Raw genomic sequence first — 19,691 nt, forward strand, 5'->3', positions numbered from 1 at the left:
TTTTTAATGACCATATGGCAAAATGGCTTTTCTTTGCAGCCTGGAACTTCAGTGCCATGATCTTTGTTCTCATTCCTGAAGCTCTGGGTAACAACAGAAAATTTTGGCTTTGTTGATACATCTAGCAGCATTATAACCAAGAGTTTTTTAACTGGAAGTATCAGACAACTATAGCAAGAGGCAGCTCTCCGCCATTCCCACCTGTAATGCCTGGGATGCATTCAGATAAGGGGCAGAGAAAAGAGTGAGGTCTTCATCTCCTAGCCTTAAAACCAAAGCATGCAGGTTTTTAAATGTATTTATTTTTTCAGCAGCCATTAATATAGACGTCTTCCAAAATAATGTGTGAACACTGGATATTGACCAGATTATTCTGGATGTTTACCAGACAAATATGTTGGTTTAGTGTAAGAGGTGGCTATAAGAAAAAGGAAGAAAGGAAATAATGGAGAAGGAGCACAAGAAGCCCTACAAGAAACATCTGAGGGCTGGTAGAAGACACTAAAGCCACCAAATTGCCCTTGAGTAGTCCAGCCTAACTGTGATGGACCAGCCCAAGAGGTCTGAACAAGCAATACCAATACTCTGGAGCAAAGAACTAACTTGGAGACCCTTTTGGCTGCATAAAGACCTTCTCCTTCAAGAGGAGAGCGAGTAGTCATGAAGTCATGTCAGGGAAAGCAGACTGATACAGGGTCCCGCAGGATTATCGGTGCCAAATGCAAAAGCTACTGTCAGCTCAGAAAATGCTTTACTGACACACCAAAGATAAAAATCATGTATTGCTAACCACCCTCACCACACATCCCAAAACGTGCCATATGGCCGAAAGTACAACAACTGATTTTGCCGTTCCTCGGGTTCTGGTGTGAACTGACAATGAGTCTAACATATAAATTACACCATCTTTTAACTTTTTGTGATGTATAACATCGGACAGCTTTGTCTGGGACAATCCATCACGAACTAGTCTTGTTGACATTTTGGATTCTCTCTTCTGACCTTGTCCTTTCAGCACCGGCATAATTGTGCTTATGATAATTTTATTCCCAGTTAGGCAGCGATTTTGCACACCTTTGAGTTACAGAATAGCTAAGAAGCCAGCTCTCTGTACGACTGCTGAAATGAGACACCTTGAACCAATTTATGCTGAAGTGCAGTCCGGTGGTGTAGCAGTAAATAAAAGTGAGTAAACTCACCTCTCTCGGTGCACATAAGTAGGTTAACTCTCTTTAGTCGTGTTTACTGTTGACTATACCACAGGTGCAATCTCAGCTGGGGGCTCCCTACTGAGGAAACACCAACCATATGTTTGCACAGCAGTGAACGGGGGGGTTGTACAATGCAACTCTTACAATGTGAAGGGTCTAGCAGGCAAAGGGGAGGCATCTGGGCTTGTTTCTGCCACCCAGCTCATGTGCAGAGAGCTCCTATTTCAGCCGGGGAGCTGCAGGTTCGGGAATCACACTAATTTGTCCGTACTTACATACCATCATGCAGTTTTAGGGATTTTTTTTAGATATGTAACACTTCAGCAATTATCTAGGGTGATGGGCAAATCCTTTTTCTTGAAGAATCGACTGTTCGGTGTCACTTTAGTGGGAACATACAATTATTATGGTACATGAATTATTTGAGCTGTTCCCTACGAAGACTGATTGCCTTTTGCGGGCAGGGTGTGGGAGCAGCAGAGAAATCCCTGCTGCTCTACCTGGTGTCAGCACCCCCAGACAGTCAAAGCATAGCTGCAGAAGCATACCCATCATTTCACCTGTAGCGGTCCTCGAGCCAAGGTCTCTCTGCCCACCCTGCTCTCGAAACAAGAGAGTGATTTTACTTGTTTCAAACCACCAAATTTACACAAATGTGAGAAAATCTGCTGGACTGCAAATATTTAAAATGCAACTTTGAGCTATCACTCACCGCAGCAAAGAGAAAGGGGCATCCCACCACATACACATTTACATTTTCAGGGAAGAAACAACTGTATCAAGTATAGCTTCCTTTCAATATAAAACTACTACACCTGTTATTAGATTATCATAACAAATAAGCTATTACACTCACAGTGTGACAACTGGATAACTAGACCACGTTTGTTTTTAAATAGGTGTCCTTTAGTTGAAGAGCACAACTTTGCAATGTCACCCACTCACTTCTGCCCTCTTCAACATATTTTTAAGCCTCTTCAGTTCTGCTGCTAAAGCCAGTGGGAGAGGATGGAGGGACAGACCAGGTCCAGGGGAAGAAGTAACCTTCTGCAGAGCAGTTGTTGTAAGGCTGGAAGGAGTGGCTAACAGTGCGAGCTCTGCAGGCTGATGGTTTTTTGCTGCTTGCCACAATATTCTTTTGTGTTGTTTCTGGATCTGCTTCCTTTACATATGTTTTTCAACTGTTTCTGGTTGGAGGTTGTTGTTACTGGAGCATGGATACATTGCTGGAGGTGTTATTCAAGTTCACAGACTTCTTGCATGCTACTACCTTCCACTGCCCTTGGCGCTTTTGCCCCCTGTCAACCAGACTTTATTTGCCATTAAACTTAAAATAAAATGTATCTGTTATTTAAAATAAAAGTATCTGTTATTTATCAGAAAGACTAGCTCCCTGGGGAATGGTGACTTGTTTTTAGTATCGGTCTGGCTGTGTGGCCTAGGCTTCGCACCTGAAGGAGAGGTGTTTCTGGAGCTCAGGGAGGCAGCCTGGGAACAATTTCCTTTTATCTCCTCCACAGCCTCCTCACCTACTCCATTTCTGGAAGCTGTTACTTAACATAGCCTTAAACGTAATTGGGTATCAATCCAATCCAGAAAGTGAGCAAGAGACACTAATAGACAAGACATGGTTGTTTTAGACAAATACTGAAGCTCATGGAGGAGCAGTAACGTCGCAACAGAAACTGAGTCTCAACTGAGCTGAAAAAGCAATTACCTGGTGCAATGGAATGAAGTGAGGACACGGTAAAATTTTGTCATGTTATGATTCCTCTTTTCCATAGCTTTCTCAAGGTGGGGAGGGGGTTACTGTGACCTTTGCCTTTAACCGTGAGGCCACCAAAGGCTACCCCAGCTTTGCCGCACTCCTGCTCTCCCAAGACAGTCTCTGAATAGCAACGCTTGGTTTGATTCTGGCTTCCTCAGACTTTTTTTTGGGAGCTTTCCCAGAGGCTCAGCACAAATGCAGACCCAAGGAAGGAACATCGAGGCACCACCAGCATCCCCCCAACAGGCCGAGATTCGATGCGGGAAGAGCCTGGGAATGCTGCCGGGAGGCCAGGGCAGCCCCTGGCATCCTCCGCCTGGTGGGTGCAGACCCACGCATCCCCCTCCCACACCTCCCCCGCACACGCTCCTGACTCTCATCCTTTTTTTTTTTTTTTTTGTTAATTTATTTTGGACCTGCAGAAGTCGGCGTTCAAACCCTGAAACCCGAAGCCCTGAAACCGAGCTGCTTGGCCCCGCCGGTGGCACGGCCCCGCCACTCACACCCGTGTCCGCTCCGTGGCCCGGGCGCCGCCGGGATGGCGCGGGGGGGGGGGAGCGGGGAGGGGGGCGGTTGCGGGCAAACGGCAGGCGGCTGACTGGGGTCACCGTGCTCCGTGGGTTATGCGTGGTTGCCCGCGGAGCTGGAAGAGTGAAGGAGCAGGGAAGAGGGGGTTTCTCCGCGATTTCCACCTCCCCACGGGCAGGAAAAGTCAGAAACACGCGTGTCTGCGGCGGGGGGGCCGGGGGGGCGGCTGAGGATTTCTTCTTGAGAGAAGCAATTAAAGACAAGTTAGTTTCACTCACGGGGAGGGGAGAGAGCCATGTCTCTTCGGGGCGACCAGCGGGGGCAGCCCGTGGGCCAGCGTGGGTGCCCGGGCCCCGCCGCAGGGCAGCCCTGGGGGGCGGGCGAGGCGCTCCCGCACTCCCCTCCGCTCCCACACCCCCTCTGCTCCCGCAACCCCTCCGCTACCGCACCCCGCTTCTCTCCCTCACCCCGCTTCTCTCCCGCATCCCGCTCCTCTCCCTCACCCCGCTCTGCTCCCGCACCCACCTCCGCTCCTGCAGCCCGCTCCTCTCCCGCACCCCCCCTCCACTCTCTCCCACCCCGACCGATGTCGCCGCCACGTCCGGGGCGCTGGGTGAGAGAAATTCAAGTTAAAGAAGAGGCTGACCAGGAGCTGCACCCCGGCCCCCTCCCGGCCCCCGGTGCAGAGCAGCCCCCGGTGCGGAGCAGCTCCCGGTGCGGGGCCTCCGGGACCGGGAGGAGCGGGACGGGGCCGGGAGCGCTCCCTGCGGCCGGCGGGCACAGGCGACCCAACAAGCGTGGTCTCCCCAGTCTGCATTTTCATCCTGAAATCTGGAAATGGAAATTGTTTGATGTATGAGGAGACGTTATCTAATTAGGGCGTAAGAAATTTAATCTTTCCAGCAGGCAGGTCATATAATTAATGTTAATTTAACGCTCAAATTCTCAGTCATTAATTTTTATTCTCTTAAATGTAGTTTGGCAGGGCCCCCTGATCCATGGCAATGGATTTTACTGGATGTAAGAGCACACTTGGTCTTTGGAGTGAATTACTGCAGCCCTTCCTATCCCAATAACAAGATCACATCATGTATGCATTATTAAGCCATGTAATTGAATGGTCCATAGTTTGCATATCAGACTATTAAAATAATGTGTTTTGCTTTTCTTCCAACACGTAATGTTAAAGCCTTTGCGAATATTTGGTGATTCTGATAATTATCACCAAATTACTACAAATGTTCTCTTCATTAACGTGATTTCTTTCAAGCATTTTTAAAAAATGTGAATAATGCATTAAGTGGTGGCTTGTAAAGTGTTTTTTAAATAAAACTTGTCAACTACAATTCGAAAATGAGACAAAAGAGAGAGAGAAAGAGAAAATTAACAGTTGCACGGGAAGACAATTCTCCTGTAAGGTTGGAAAAGACGACTTGCCTTTTTTCCCTATTTCAGATAAGTGACTGTACACCTTTAAAGTTTCACTTCACCGGGAGCAAAAGTGCATGCAATCTAAAGAACTGTCGATTGCAGATGATACAGAACAGATGGAGGAACAAAGTTGGAGCTTTTCCCTTTACAGGGAATAGATGGGGACATAGGCAGACAGACAGAGAGATTGATTTGAAAAGATACTGACCTCTCTCCTTCAGCTGCAATTTAACTTGTCCTGGGGGGTGGGGGGGTGGGGAGAAAACAACCCCAAAACAAGTGAAATCTGCCTCCTCCTCCCCTGCCTGCCTCCTGCTTCCCCCCGCCCCAAGTTCGCACTGTCATCTGAACAAACTGCTGCGCCGATCTCAGAAGGTGAATAATTCTCAATTAACTAAGTAACTAACTTTCTTCTTGCCATCCTGAGTCACTCACTTAACTAAATCTTAAGCCTTCGAGACCCTTCATTATTGCCTTCCCCCGCCGCACTATTTTCAAAGTTCAATAGCAAGGCGACAAAAAAACACTGCTGCAAAATAAGAGTCTCTTTTAAAATTAAAGAGCAGTTCATTTGCATCGGAGGAAGTTATTCCCCCCCCCTTCAATTATTTAGGCACCCCAAAAAAAAAACCAAACCAAACCTACCCCCACACCCCACAAAACCCCACGGAGCTCGTGTCAGGACCAGCGTCACGGATGCTCTGCAGGGTGCGAAGCCACCGTGACCCGAGTGAGTAGGCGCCGGGTGAGGTGCGGGGCCGGGCTGCGTGACTCGGAGCGTCCCGCAGCGCTCCCCGTTCGCTGCCCCGCAGCCAGGAGCGCTCGGACCCCGCCGGGCAGACCCCGCCGCTCCGGGGGCCGGCGGCCGGAGGCTGCGGGGCGCTGCGGGGCGGCCGCTCGGCGGGGCCGCGGCCGGGACCGGGGCCGGGACCGGGGCCGCGGAGGCGCCTCGCCCCGCCGGGAGCCCGGGACGGCCCGCGGCGCGCTCTTATTTTGGTTGGGAGCGGGCAGCGCTGCCGGCTGGAGCCGGGAGAGCGGAGGGAAGCGAACTGTGCTCCTCTGTTTGGTTTAGGGTTGGGTGTTTTTTTCTTTCCCTTTCCCTCCTCTCTCTCTCCCCTCCTCACTATAGCAACCAACGCCAGCCTGACAAAAATGCACCCTCTATGGACAATGGCCCAGCCTTCCTGCTCGCCTCGCTCCTCTTCTTCCTCGCCGAGCCAAAGAAAGTTTCCAGCCGCCACCCCCCCGCTTCTCGCCTCCCCCTCCCCACCCCCCGCCCCCGCCCGGGGCAGGCTCCTGCGCAAATCCCCGTGCGGGGCGACCGGGCCACGCTCAGCCCCGCCGGGACTGGGTCGACCCCTACGTGGGAGCCGAGGGAGGGGACAAGTCGCCCCCCGGCCTTGGCCCCGCTGCCCCCAGCCCCCCTGCCAGCGGGACAGGCCATTTCTGCCCTGCCCGCGGGGGCTGCTCCGCCGTGCGTTGCGTTGCAAGGGGTTGGGGGGGGGGGGGGAAGGGGGAGGGGCGGGTGCCCGTGTCCCCCCGTGTCCGTGTGCGGGGCAGCCCCGCGCGGCCGGGGCCGGAGCGGTGCCGCCCGCAGCCCTTTGGGGTGCTCAGCCCCAGGCCGGCTGCCGGGCTCGCCTCCTTGGTGGCCAAAAAGAGCATCCCCGGCCCGGAACGGCTTGTACTGGGCACGGCGAGTGGGTGAGCGGGGCAGTGGCGGCCGAGGGCCCTCGGAGCTGAGAAGGCGCTTCGGGAGAAGAGGGGAGTTGTGGCCAGAGGTGCCCCGAAGGCGGGGGTGGGGGGGGAAGGACCGTGTCCCCCGCTGAAGTAGGGATCCCGTTTATCTGAGCTCTTCCCGGGGTGCCCGCTTGTTTCCATCGGAGGGGATCACTAAGCCAAACAAACAAAATGAAGCGACCGTTGGATTTCCCAGAGAAGGCTGGGCACTTTTCTCTCTTCCTTTTTTTTTTTTTTTTCTCCCCCCTTTTATTTAAATCTGTTGCTGTGTTTCGCCCTGCACCACTCTCCGGACAGCGCAGGCTTTGGGAAGTCCCGGCTGAACCCGCTCTCCCGCGCCGGAGAGGCTGGGTCGCCCCCCTTCTCCCCATGCACCTGCCTTCCACGCCAGCAGAAACGCCCTTCCAGCTCCAGCGCGGGGCGGTCAGTTCCCAGCCGGGCTTTTGAACACTAAATTGCAAACTCCGCAGCACCAATCGCGCCTGGGTCTGTCTCCGAGAATTCAATAAACAAGCTGTATTAACTCCAACCAGAATTTATCTCGTAGACTGATGGAATTTGTCTTTTTTTCTCTTGGCGTTTTTTTTCTTCTTCTTCTGCTTCTTTTCCCCCCAAGGCCTCATATTCACCACTCAAAATTTAGCAGCCTGCCTTTGATAAATTACTCAAAGTAATCCCTGCAACAGCTAAGTCTGACTGGTTGACGTTGTGTTAGAAGTCTTCATAGCGGTATCTGTCTATAAAATATTCACTTGCGGACTACAAAGGGTGGATCATTTTTAATGACAAGATTCAGAACTGGAGGATGAAGGGAAAAGATTAATATCCGTGAATTCAAATAATTTAATTTCAAATACTGAACTTAGAACATTATATCCTACTAGTTTAAACAGTGATGCAGATAAAATAGCAGAGTCTCAGATGAATGAAGTGGCCGGAAGAATAGAGTTGCGGGCAATGTTGGAAATGAACATTAATCCAAACTTTACAGGAACTTTTTTCTTTTTTTTTTAATTCTGCACCTTCCTATCTTCTGGGATAATCAGTATTCTAGCAGGGCAAGAACGTATATGATGTTTCACGCATGTGTGTGTATATCTATATATGCAGGGAGAGAGGTTTTCTTTCCTCTAGAGATAGGTGGAGAAATCTATTTAGACGGTGGATTTTAATTTCAATGGGTAATGTGAGCTTGTGCAATCAAAGTTATCAATTTCTGTCCTTTTTGTTTAGATTTCTTAGTTAAATGTGTTTGTTATATCTACCCCGAGGAGAAGCAACTTGAAAGTGTAGCTTTTGAGTCATCTTATAAATACATCCCTGAGGCTGCCGTTCTTGCAGCTTTAAGCAGTTTTCATTAAAGCAGCCAGCTGCCTCTTTGTGTAGATTGGATTTTTTTTAAAGCAATCACTTGTGAAGCCCCGGCCTCAGTTTTGTCTCTCCGCAGGCCCTTAAAGTTGAAGTTTCATTCATGCCTTGGGTCTCTCCACCGAATCAGACTCCTTGGAGCAACACTGGAAAGAGCCACACGAAAGTGCAGGCTTGAATACCTCATAGAGAAAGGTTTAAAAGGAAGCAGAGATCAAAACAATCCCATCTCACAAAAGGTGCATTAAACGCGCCCCAGCAATAAGCACAAATCTTCCAAGTTGGCCTTTAAAGGGAGCACCAGGAGCCTCACGTTTATTGCACCCAGCAATTCTCTGAGCAACTCGCCGCGTCTTTGCACTCCTGGCGCATTTCCTCCTAAAACAACATCTAATGGGAAGATAATAGAGACGCAGAAAGGAGGCGCGGGGGTTTTCTCGCCCTCCCCAGCCCGGCCCCCCTCGCCTTTTAGCTACTTGAGTCTATCTCAAGGCTTCGAGACTTGAGTTTAAATAAATAAGCTTTTCACCTCTAAGCAGCCCAGGCATATGCGATATCCGTTACCCACCCTACAAGGCACGCACGCACCCGAAGGCTCGGAAGAGCGTGTGTTTGCAGGGCGCTCCCCCGGCCCCCGGAGCCGGAGAGGCTGACGCGCAGCGGCCGGGAGCCGAGGCTCGCTAGGAACGAGCCGTGCTCCTGTTCCGCCGCTGCTGGAAATGCAGCTTTCTCTCCGGCGCGCACGGAGTTGAAACGCCAAGGGAGCCCAAGATCTGACAAGCCGGAGCCCGCTGCAGCAGCCGGGGGCGGGTGGCGGGCAGGGGGCCCCCGGGCGACGGGGTGGCCGGGCGGGGGGGCGGCCGGAGGGCTCCCGGAGCCCGGCAGCCTCCCTCTGCACGCACCTGATGTGTATGCAGCACCTCGCCTCCCAGCCAGGAGAGAGCTCCGGTTAAGTGGCGCTCTATGTATTTTATAGCGAATATTCTCGAGTAGCTGCACCGCAATGAAGGAGATATCAAGGAGGCCTGTCAGTTCAAAGCTTTTGGGGTTGTTTGAAAATCTTCTTCACGTCAAAGTAAGCAGCCCTAGTATTTGAACAGCTGCTTTGAACAGTGAAAAGGGCTGAGCTGAATCAAAACACTGCAGTGTCTGCCCAAGACACCGCATCACCTTCAACCTGCTTTTATACCAGCAGAGAAAAGGAAAGAAAGGCTGGTGAGACCTCTAATCCCGCGGGGTCAGCTCCGCCAGAAAGGGGGCACATGACTGTCTCTTTCACATCCCGAGGGCCTCGGACCCGAGCGGGTCCCCGAGCGGCGGCCGGAGCCGGAGCCCGCGGCGGAGCGGAGCGGGGCGGCCGGGCGCTCCCTCCCCGCTCCCCGGCGCTCCCCTCCGCGGGGGGGAGACGGGAGCGAAGGATGCTTAAGGAGCGGTATTAATGACAGGGCTAACAATGCTGGGGAGGACGAGGAGGAGGAGGAGGTGGAGCCTGCGGCGGCTCTGAATGCACCGGCCGCGCTCCTCGCCGCTCCCAGCTGCGACTCCATAGGCGCCCGCTCGGCCGGGGCGGGGGCCGGAGGGACGGCGAGGGGCTTCGCTGCGGGGCTCGGGTTTTGTCCGACTCCTAACGCCGTGCCGCTACTTCGGTAATTGTGTGATTACCGGTAGCCTTCGAGACCTGCCGCCGGGGCAGGACGGTGACCGCCGGCACCACCGGGCAGGGCGGAGGGCCGGGATGGGGGCGGTGGGGGGATGCACGACCGGGGCAGGGCTGGAGGGGGGGGGGTCCCCCGAAAAAAAGTGACGACTGCAGCTCGCCGACCCCCGCGTCCCGTCTCCTCCTCGAGGCGCGGTGCTGCCGGTACTCCACGGGGACCAGCCGGCCGTGGGACGCGGCCACACGCCGTGGGGCCGGGGCACAGGGGAGTTCCCACGGACGGTCAGCGGGGTGGGCCCACGCTGGAGGTACCCGCCTGAAAAGCTAGCCCCGGGAACGAGGCGTGGCGTGGCCCCTCGTGTCGCGTCCACGCATGAACTTTTGGCAGCGGACCTGGAGGCGTGCTGGCGGGAAAGCCGGCCCCGGCAGAGCCCCGGCGGCCCCGGGAGCGGGGCGGGAGGGCTGGCCCGGGCGCGGGGAGCGGCCCGGCTCTCCCAGGACGGTCCCCGCGATGAAGCCTGCTGCGGACTTGCCCTTTTGTTTTGGTCTCCACCTAATTGGGAGGAGAGAGAGACGAGAAAATGAGCATCAAATCATAAAATTCCCGGGTGCCCGGTTGTTTCCACGCGGGAAACAAAAGGCAGAGCTTCACTTCAGAGGCACTGACTTCCCTCCCCGCGACACTCGCGGAACAGAACAGGCAGTATTGTTCTTCCCTTCGCCTGCACGTCGAAGAAAGGGGGGGAAAAACCCCTTAGGAAGAATCTCCACTCTTTCATGGACAAAGTTTGCTTCCCCCCGCCTCCTCCCTCCCTTTTCCCTCCTCCCTCCTCCCTCCCTCCCCTCCCACCCCCCGGCAGAAGGAGCTCTTGATACGCCGCTAAACTAACGAAACGAGGTAACTCCTGCTGCGCCCCTTGTCTCAGGGCACTGGATATCCTGTTTATGCTGCTTCTGTGTATATGTTTATGTGCGGGAGCCCATCCCCCCGCTCCTCCACACCCCCACGCAGAGGAATATTTCCAGGCAAGGAGCCTTTCCACCGCTCACGTTAAATACGATGATTTATAAACAACTCGCAGAAGAAAGCTGTTTCTTGTTAGTAGTAATAAATTCCCCGGTCCGCCCCATTGTATTATTTCGATGAAGATTGCGGGAGCCTGCGACGCGCACCTACCCCCGTGAGCAGTTTATTTGCGAGACAAAGCTATGGCTTCCAGCTCAAAAAACGGGCAGCCAACTCTTTTCGCGGCGGCCAGCTCGGGCGCTGCTCATTCCTAGGAAATCCGGATCCAGTTCCAGGGTCTCCTTCCTTCCTGTCCGGGCCGCAACTTCTTTTTTTTCTTCTTCTTCTTCTTTTTTTTTATTCCTTCCCCCTATCCCCCTCTAATTTTTTTTTTTTTTTTTTTTTGCCTTCTCCACCCCCCCCCCCTCCAAAATCTCTCGTACCGATGCCGAGCCGGCAGCACGGCCCAGGAGGTCACATAGGCACCCCGTCCCCCCCCGGGACGGGACAAGCGGAACAAAACCACCCCCGCGGCGCCGAGGTGCGAAGCCCCGACCCCCCCCCCACCCCGGCGGAACGGGCTTCTCCGGGGAGCGCCGGGGGCCCGGGGGCCGGCGGGGCAGCGAGGGGGGCCGGCGGCTGTCCTCCTCCGGGGGCGCGGCGCTGCGGGGCTGGCGGCGGGGCGGCGCTGCGTGCCCTCGGCACGGCTGAGAAAGTTGGGGGCGGGCGGAGGGGCGCGTCCCCCGCCCCGCTGCGGCCGCCCCGGGGCACCAGGGCCGGGCTCGGCGTGGAGACCCGCGGCGGGGCGCGGGGCCCCGGCGGGGCTCGAGCAACAGGAGCCGGCGGGCGGCGCGGTGCGGCGTTGCGGGGCGGCGCGGGGCGGTGCCGGCGGCCGAGCCCCCCCCCCCCCCGCCCCGCTCCCTCTCCCCGCCCCGAGGCCGCCGCCCCCCCGCGCCCCGTCCCCCCTCGGAGTTGGGTTCCAGAGGGGCGGTCGGGGGGCGGGGCGCGGGGGCGGGGCGCCGCCGTCGGGGCGCGCCAATGGTGGGCGGCGGCGGCGGCGGTTGCCAGGGGCGCCCGCGTCCGTCAGGGCGCGGGGAGCCAATGGCGTGCGGCGGCGGGGCGGGGCGGCCGCGCGTGCCTTCGCAGTGGGCCCCGCCGCGCGGGCCGGGGGGGCGCGGGCGCCGCGCGGCGCCCGAGGCGAAAAAGTAGCTGTCAAATGCGCGGCGCCTTTAACCGGCGCGATCAGTGCGGCTCGGCGAGTCATGGCGACCGCAGCCTCCAACCACTACAGCCTGCTCGCCTCCGGCTCCCCCATGGTGCACGCCGAGCCGCCCGGCGGCATGCAGCCCGGCGGCGGCTACCGCGACGCCGGCGCCCTGGTGCAGGCGGACTACGCGCTGCAGAGCAACGGGCACCCGCTGAGCCACGCTCACCAGTGGATCGCGGCGCTGTCCCACGGCGGCCCCGGCGGCGGCGGCGGCGGCGGGGGCGGCGGCGGCGGCGGCGGCGGCGGCGGCGAGGCGCCCTGGTCGGCGGGCGCGCTGGGCCAGCCCGACATCAAGCCGGCGGTGGTGCAGGCGGGCGGGCGCGGCGACGAGCTACCGCCGCCGCCGCCGCCGCCGCCGCCGCAGCACCCGCCGCCGGGGCGGGCGCCGCACCTGGTGCACCACGGCGGCGGCGGCGGGCACCACGCGGCGGCGGCGGCGGCGGCGGCGGCGGCGGCGTGGCGGGCGGGCGGCGCGGCGCACCTGCCGCCCGGCATGGCCGCGGCCAACGGCGCGCAGGCGGGGCTGCTCTACTCCCAGCCGCCCGGCTTCACCGTGAACGGCATGCTGGGCGCCGCGCAGCCGGCGCTGCACCACCACGGCCTGCGCGACGCCCACGACGAGCCGCCGCCGGGGCCGCCGCACCACGGCGCCGAGCACCCGCCGCCGCCCCACGGCCCCCACCCCGGGGCGGCCGGGCCGGCCCCCACCTCCGCCGCCGCCGCCGGGGCCGCGCCCCCCGGGCCACCGCCGCCGCACCACGACCCGCACTCGGACGAGGACACGCCGACCTCGGACGACCTGGAGCAGTTCGCCAAGCAGTTCAAGCAGCGGCGCATCAAACTGGGATTTACCCAAGCGGACGTGGGGCTGGCGCTGGGCACCCTCTACGGCAACGTCTTCTCGCAGACCACCATCTGCCGCTTCGAGGCCCTGCAGCTCAGCTTCAAGAACATGTGCAAGCTGAAGCCTTTGTTGAACAAGTGGTTGGAGGAGGCGGACTCCTCCTCGGGCAGCCCCACCAGCATAGACAAGATCGCGGCGCAGGGCCGCAAGCGGAAAAAGCGCACCTCCATCGAGGTGAGCGTCAAGGGCGCGCTGGAGAGCCACTTCCTCAAGTGCCCCAAGCCCTCCGCCCAGGAGATCACCTCGCTCGCGGACAGCCTACAGCTGGAGAAGGAGGTGGTGAGAGTGTGGTTTTGTAACAGGAGACAGAAAGAGAAGCGCATGACTCCCCCGGGAGGGACGCTGCCGGGCGCCGAGGACGTGTACGGGGCCAGCAGGGACACGCCGCCGCACCACGGGGTGCAGACCCCCGTGCAGTGAACTCGCGGCGGGGGCGCCCGGCCCCTCCTCCTCCTCCTCCTCCTCCTCCTCCTCCTCTCCTTCCCCCAACTTTTGATTGTCCTCCTTTTTTTTTTTTCTTTTTTTTTCTTGTTTTTCTTTTTTAATTATTATTTTCTCCTCTCTTTAAAAAAAAGACAAAAAAACAAAAAACAAAAAAAAGCGAAAAAAAAAAGGAAAAAAAAAACAAACAAAAAAGAAAACAAATCAAAAAGCGCGCGAGCGAGAGGGCGAGCGCGAATCACAGCAGACAGACAGACAGACAAAGCGTCTGCACCGGACTGTCCCTTAGACGGTAGCAGGAGCGATGCTGTATTTTGACCTTTTCCAGGCGAGTGCCCGTGCACCGGAGCGGAGTGAGTACCGCGCACAGGCAGGCAGGCAGGCAGCGGCACGGGCAGGGCAGGCACCGGCACCGGCACCGGCACCGGCACCGGCACGGGCAGGCGCGGGGCGAAGCAGTTCGCAGAAAAGTCCCTTGCTCGCTGGCGAAAAAAATACGGCGCTGCCCGGCCAGGGAGGGGGCGGGAGGGGAGGGGGGGGCGCAGCCACCTCGGGTCCCCTCCGCAGCCCCCTCCTGCCACACAAAGGCAGATTGCATTGTGGAATGTCGCTCGGTGTTGGCACATGCTGCTGTGTTTATTTTCTGTGGATCCCCTGTAGGAATATATGAAAAAAAAAAAAAAAAAAGAAGAGAAAGGAAAAGCTATCCCTTTTGATGTAGACAGTATTTAACCGTACCAATTTGCACTGCAAGAAAATCGAAGTTTACATAAACAAATTCTTTTTTTTCTTTTTTTTATTTTTCCCTTCCTTTCCGACCTTAATTTTGCAAATGACTTGCATTTTCCACGGTGAGCGTTAGTCAACCAGTGACCGGTCTACAATATGTTACTGTGTTTTAGCCTTTGCTTTATGTGTATATGTGAACTTTTGTTATAAACAAGTCTTCTTAAATATGTGTAACGCTTATTTTCTCCTTTTACCGTAGCAAAAAATGAATGCGTATATCTGTATGTATGTATACATATGCATGCGTATGTACATACATACACATATATATATAATCTCTATATATACACATATATATGCACCGCCAGCTTCCATTCTCCAGAGGCGTGACTCTTGTAATTGCTTAATATACGCCTTCAATGGCAAGAGTCGAGTTTGGAGAAGGGAGAATAATGCAAATCGACAAAGTAAACTTCATTTTCAGGCAGTGTGGCCGGGGGCCGAGGCGCAGCCAGAGGGGGAGGACAAAAAAATTATATGCAGCCCTTGCAGCTTGTGCCAGCGCGGGTGAGGAAGGCCCGGCGTGGAAAGGCGGAGATGAAATAGCACGTTTCCAGAGTTTTCCCGGAGAAAGTGGCACTTCCTTGAGAGAGAAAGGGAATTATTTACCTTCACACACCCCTCCAGCATCCCCCCCCCCCTTTCCCTCCCCTCCTCCCCCCCCGAGGCTCCCCGTGCGTGCCTTTGGCACCCCGGGTCCCACTGCCCGGGCAGCCCCTGCCCGTGTCACCCCCAAAACTTTCCTTCCTTGAGCGGTTTGGCACCGAGGCAGGGCCAGGGAGAGCCCGAGGAGTTGCTGGGCCGGGGGGGGGGGGGTTGCCCGGGTCTTACACCTGCGTGTAAACCCCTGCTGCCCCCTCCTCTCCGCAGAGACTGTGTGCGGTTTTATTTTTCACTTTTATTTGTCTAATTTATTATTTTTTTTTCTATCCGTATCTAGCCCCCCCCCCCCCCCCCCCCCATGTCCTTTGGTCAGATTGCGGTATAATTTATGGAAGGAAAGGACCAGTTTTAACTTGGGCAGCCTTGTGTCTTTCACTGGGGAATGAAATGAAGTGGGAAACAAAAAATTGCCATTTTTCAATCCGTCTTCCCCCCCCCACCCTGCTTCATTTATGGTTTTAAAGCGCATTTCATGACATTATCTCGATGGGAAACGGTTAACTTTAAAAAAAAAAAAAAAGAGAAAAACCCAGAAAAAAAGAAATAAAAGGGAAAAAAAAAAAGGCAAAACAAAAAGCCCTAAAGGGAAGCAGAGGAGCGGGACCTCAGAGCAGCGCATGTATGTGCGTGTGTCTGCGTGCGTGTGTTTGTGTACTCATGCACACACACAGCTATGCATATACATTAGAGGAACTTTAAGCTATGATAGTTACAAATTCATAAAGGGATCATTTAGTCGGCACAAACGGGTGCTATAGAGACAGAGCATTTTTATAATCTAAAAGTTTACTTAGTTGAGTGTTGGACAATTATGGAGAAAAAAAAAACAACCCAGTGAAGCATTCTCTCTCTCGCAGAACTCTCCTATAAATATTGCATTCAGTAGCTAAGGCTTTAGAGTATGTTTCTCATTGTCTTTTAAAGCGCCTGTGACATTGGTTTTCTTCCCTTCTTTCTTTCTCCCTTCTTTCTTTCTTTCTTTCTTTCTTTCTTCTTGGTAAGACAGATGATGATTTCTAAGAGGCACATGCATTAGCCTTTTTCCTAGTTTTCCAACAATTGGTACAAAGATACGGGCACCAAGCTTTTCTCTTTGCTTTTCTTTTTTTTTTTTCCTTTTTTTTTTTTTTTTGATGTATTGAGCTGCTTGTTATTTAAAGTGTTGAGGACTAGCGCCTAGTGAAGTGAATCAGATCAGGGCAGATCCAGTGGTAAAGGGAGGAAATGAACTTTCAGACACTTATTAATATGTGCGTAAGGTCAGAAAACGGAGTCGAGAGGGTGTTTGAGAAAAGCCTCAAACTCCAAACTCCAAATAGGTTTACTTTAAAAAAAAAAAAGTTACCACACAAACCTTACCACTATGTATATATGTTTAATATTTGTCCTTTGAAATGCAGAATAGTTTCAATGTTTTCTTTGTCTATTTTTCTTTTTTTTTTTTAAATGCTACCCAGGGAAATATTTTCATATCATTTTTAAGTGGCCTGCCTCAATGTATATTTATTTCTTTTAAAGCAAACAGGTTATGGAAACTGTTTTTCTGTAGCTTTAAATGAGTAGGTGAACAAAATCTATATGGGATGTATTTTTTTTTTTTTTGTTCAGTCTCTTTAAAAATACTTTGTTTTGGTACATTTGGATGTGCTTGTGGGGAAAAATAAAACGCAGAGATCCTTATATATTTATGTTAAAGTAATATTTTATTATCTACATAAAACAGAAATGCACAATACCTTCATAGTTTGTTCTAATTATTGAAATATCTTTATTTTATTTTTAAAAATAGCACAGATTTGCATAGTTCTTAAGATTTGGAGGGAGAACACCCCAGTACTTATACTGAGCTGAGTTCTGTGTAACAAGCACCGCCATTCCTTTATATTTCATGGAAATTTTTGGAATAAATTTGATGCCTTTAACGAGAGGTTCCACGTTCATAACTTCCAGGGTCTTGAAGGAGAGCCTCAGGAGCGGTGGTCACTGCGTCCCTCCGCAGATGAACCGCAGCGGTGTGTTTTGGAGCCTTGATTTCTGCGCGGGTAGGGGTGTCCTGCCTCGGGTGCCGCTGGGGAGATCTGCTCCTCGAGTGAGTTGCGTGCTCTGGCGGAAGGCGCGGGGGAGGAGAGCCTCTCCTCTTGTTCCCTTTGGGTAATTTCAGGTCTGATTCCTTAAAAAAAAAGAGAGAGAGAGAGAGAGAGAGAGAGAGAGAGAGAGGAAAGCAAAAAGGCGGGGCTTAATAATGGGGAGTACTGTTTAAAAGCGGGAGGACGGCTCCGGCCGCCCGGCGGGGCTGCGCACCCCCGGGGGCGGGCGGGGGCTCCCCGGGCCCGGCAGCACCGCCGGGCCGAGCCGGCGGGGCCCGGCCTTTCCCGTTAGACCTCGGCGGCTCTGTAATGATGCCGGCGGGTCGTGCCCGGAGGGGTCCCTGCCTGGGGCGCCCCGCGGGGCCGGGGACGCTGGCGTGAGACACCCCACCCGAGGTGCGCTGGCGCAGGCGGTGCGTTCGCGTCGTTTTTGGCTGGCTCGGTCCCCCAAGCGCCATCCCCTGCTCTTCCCTCCTCCTTCCCCCCCCCCCCTTCCTTCACCGTAGTTTCTAGGCTTATTAGATTTAATCATCTTTTCTAACTCCTAGTCAATATTACACTCATCCCGAACAGATTCAGCTAAATGATCTTATCAATAGTTTCGAAGAGAAGTGACAGAAAGAAGAAGTGTTTTGTGACCGCAGACGTGCTGACGGGTAAAATGTTGAAGCCGGGTATGGATTTAAAACTCCTCGGTCAATAGCCCGCGGAGCCGGCGGCGGAAAGCGAGCAGCCTCTGCCCTCTGCAGGACACTCGGGTGGGCGCCGGGGGAATATGTCGCCTTTGAAGGACAGGGCCCTGCCCTCGGCCAGCCCTCCCGCCTCGGGCGGACGGGAGGCGACTCGGCCGGAGGGCGCCCTGCCCGGCGGGGCAGGCCCGGCGCCGCGGGGATGGCCGCCGGGAGCCGCTGCTGGGGGCCGGGCCGCGCCCCCGGGGCTCTCTGCCCAAGCGAGAGGCTGGCCAGGTGGGAGCCACGGCTCTCGTCCTGGTGGCGGGGAGGCCGGCCGGCTGTGTGTGGGGGAGTCCTTTTCCCTGTCTCCTTCTCTCTTTTGGGAGAAAAAGGGGGGCGGGAAAGGAGCAGCCGTAGGACGCACCTTGTTCAGGTGGGGGTCGGGGTGCGCGGCAGCTCCCTGAGCTCCCCACCCTCGTTCCCAGCAGGGACTCTCTGTCGCAAATCCGATGACAACAACAAAAGCCCTGCTTCCTCGGCTCGCTCCCTCTGACGGAGGTCGAAACTGGAAGGCGGGAGGGAGACTCTGTGTCCCGAAGCCCTCGAGTCCTGCTTGCCTTCCCCCGTCCCCCCGGCTCCGCGGGGGTGGGAGGCAGCGGTTGGGGCTCCCCGGCCCGGGGACCCCCCCTTTCGCCGACGGGAGGGGCCGCCCAGCCGCGCCAGCTCTCCCGAAGAGGGGCAAAAGGGATCCGGGGCTTGGAAACAGAGACGCGGGGAAAGGAGGATCAATGCGGCAGAGCCCCCAGGCTGCGGGCCAGGCCGGGGTGGTGCCTCGCCAGGTGATGCCCCCGGGCCTGGCATTGTGCGGGACTCCCGGTGCGGGCAGAGGCGCCGGACGCCCCCGGTTCCGTCCCGTCGTGTCTGTATCTTTCTCTCCCCCTCGGGTTTTGCTGACGGGAGCTCGGGGTTCTACCCCCTGCCCACCGAGACCTCCAGTGCCCGCTTCCCGGCCGCGGGGGCACGACGGGACGGACGGGCTGCCTCCGCCTTCCCGGCCTCCTGCTCCCGAACCCAGCATGGGGCCGCCCCTCCTCTTCCTCCGGCCCCTCTGCTGAGGGAACCCCGTCGACCCTGTCCCCCGGCCGCCTGCCCCTGCCCGCCGGGGCGGTCCCGGACCCCGGAGTCGTTTCTCGCCGCCTTGTTGATGGGTTTTGATGGCTCTTTGTTCCACCGCCGTCGGTGCCGCGGGGTTTCTCCGGGGACCGGGGACCCGCCCGGGGAGGGGAGGCGACGGCCCCCGGTGGGCGATGGGGCTCGGCGGCGGCGGGGAGAGAGGCACTGAGTTTAGGCCGGCTTAAATAAACCTCTGGGTTTAGATAGAGCCGTAGGGAGGGTCGCCTAGACGGGGTGTTCCCCCGGTCAGGGCCCGGGCAGCGCCTTGCGGGGCAGGGGAGTGGGAGCCAGACGAGGTGGGGAGGAAGATGTCCGTGGCTTCCCGGTGGGTGGATAGGGCAGCGGCGGCCTTTTGCTGCCTCGAAAAGGGAGGCTGGGCGTTGTGGTCTGTCTTGGAAAACGTGGCTCGGGGATTATCTATTTATTTTGTGTTTCGGAAGGGGCGGGGGGCTGGGCTGCCGCTCCGGCTTTAATCTTGAGATGGGAAAGAAAAAAAAAAAAGAAACCAACCCAAATTTTCAGAGTTGCGGACGCTAAGTCGGTACTTTGTGCTCGGGGCACAGCCGGGTTGTCGTCGGGGATGTGGGAAGCTGCTCCGAAGAAGGCGAGTGCCGCCCAGGCTCGGCCGGGTGCTCGGGGCAGGAGCGGGTCCTTCTCCGGGGGAAATTATTTAGAGCAGAAGCAAAGCGTGCTTTAGCAGGAATGGTAAAATAGAAGGCAGGAACTCTTTCCCACACCCGACTTCCCACTAGATTACAAAACAAACAAGTGCTTGGTTTGTAGGGCTTTTCGGCAGGCGAGTCCGAGCCGGGGGAGCGGCGGAAACCCCTCGCCGGTGCCGGCGGGAGGGGCGGCGGGCGCTGCGCCCTTCCCCGAGGGGGCGGACGGCGGGGAGCGGGGGCTCCGGACCCCTTCGCCCTGGGGACGGGGCGAGTTCTGCCGGTGCCCTCCCGGCCCCGTCCGTGCACAGGATCCGTCCCCGCCGGGGCA

The 19,691-nt window shown here is 56.1% G+C and overlaps 1 protein-coding gene across 1 annotated transcript; it reads left to right on the plus strand.

Moving 5' to 3' along the window:
• The first annotated feature begins 11,824 nt into the window (after positions 1 to 11,824).
• POU3F2 (POU class 3 homeobox 2) lies at positions 11,825 to 16,505 on the plus strand. Its single transcript, XM_075087323.1, has one exon. It carries the CDS (start codon positions 11,969 to 11,971, stop codon positions 13,295 to 13,297), a length of 1,329 nt encoding a protein of 442 aa, XP_074943424.1. The 5' UTR covers positions 11,825 to 11,968; the 3' UTR covers positions 13,298 to 16,505.
• Positions 16,506 to 19,691: the final 3,186 nt, after the last annotated feature.

Source organism: Phalacrocorax aristotelis, chromosome 3 (assembly GCF_949628215.1).
Source record: "Phalacrocorax aristotelis chromosome 3, bGulAri2.1, whole genome shotgun sequence".
Classification (NCBI taxonomy): domain Eukaryota; kingdom Metazoa; phylum Chordata; class Aves; order Suliformes; family Phalacrocoracidae; genus Phalacrocorax; species Phalacrocorax aristotelis.

What these genes read in the sequence shown, in the direction of transcription:
- POU3F2 (XM_075087323.1), top strand. Translation starts at nt 11,969, where the DNA reads ATGGCGACCGCAGCCTCCAACCACTACAGCCTGCTCGCCTCCGGCTCC.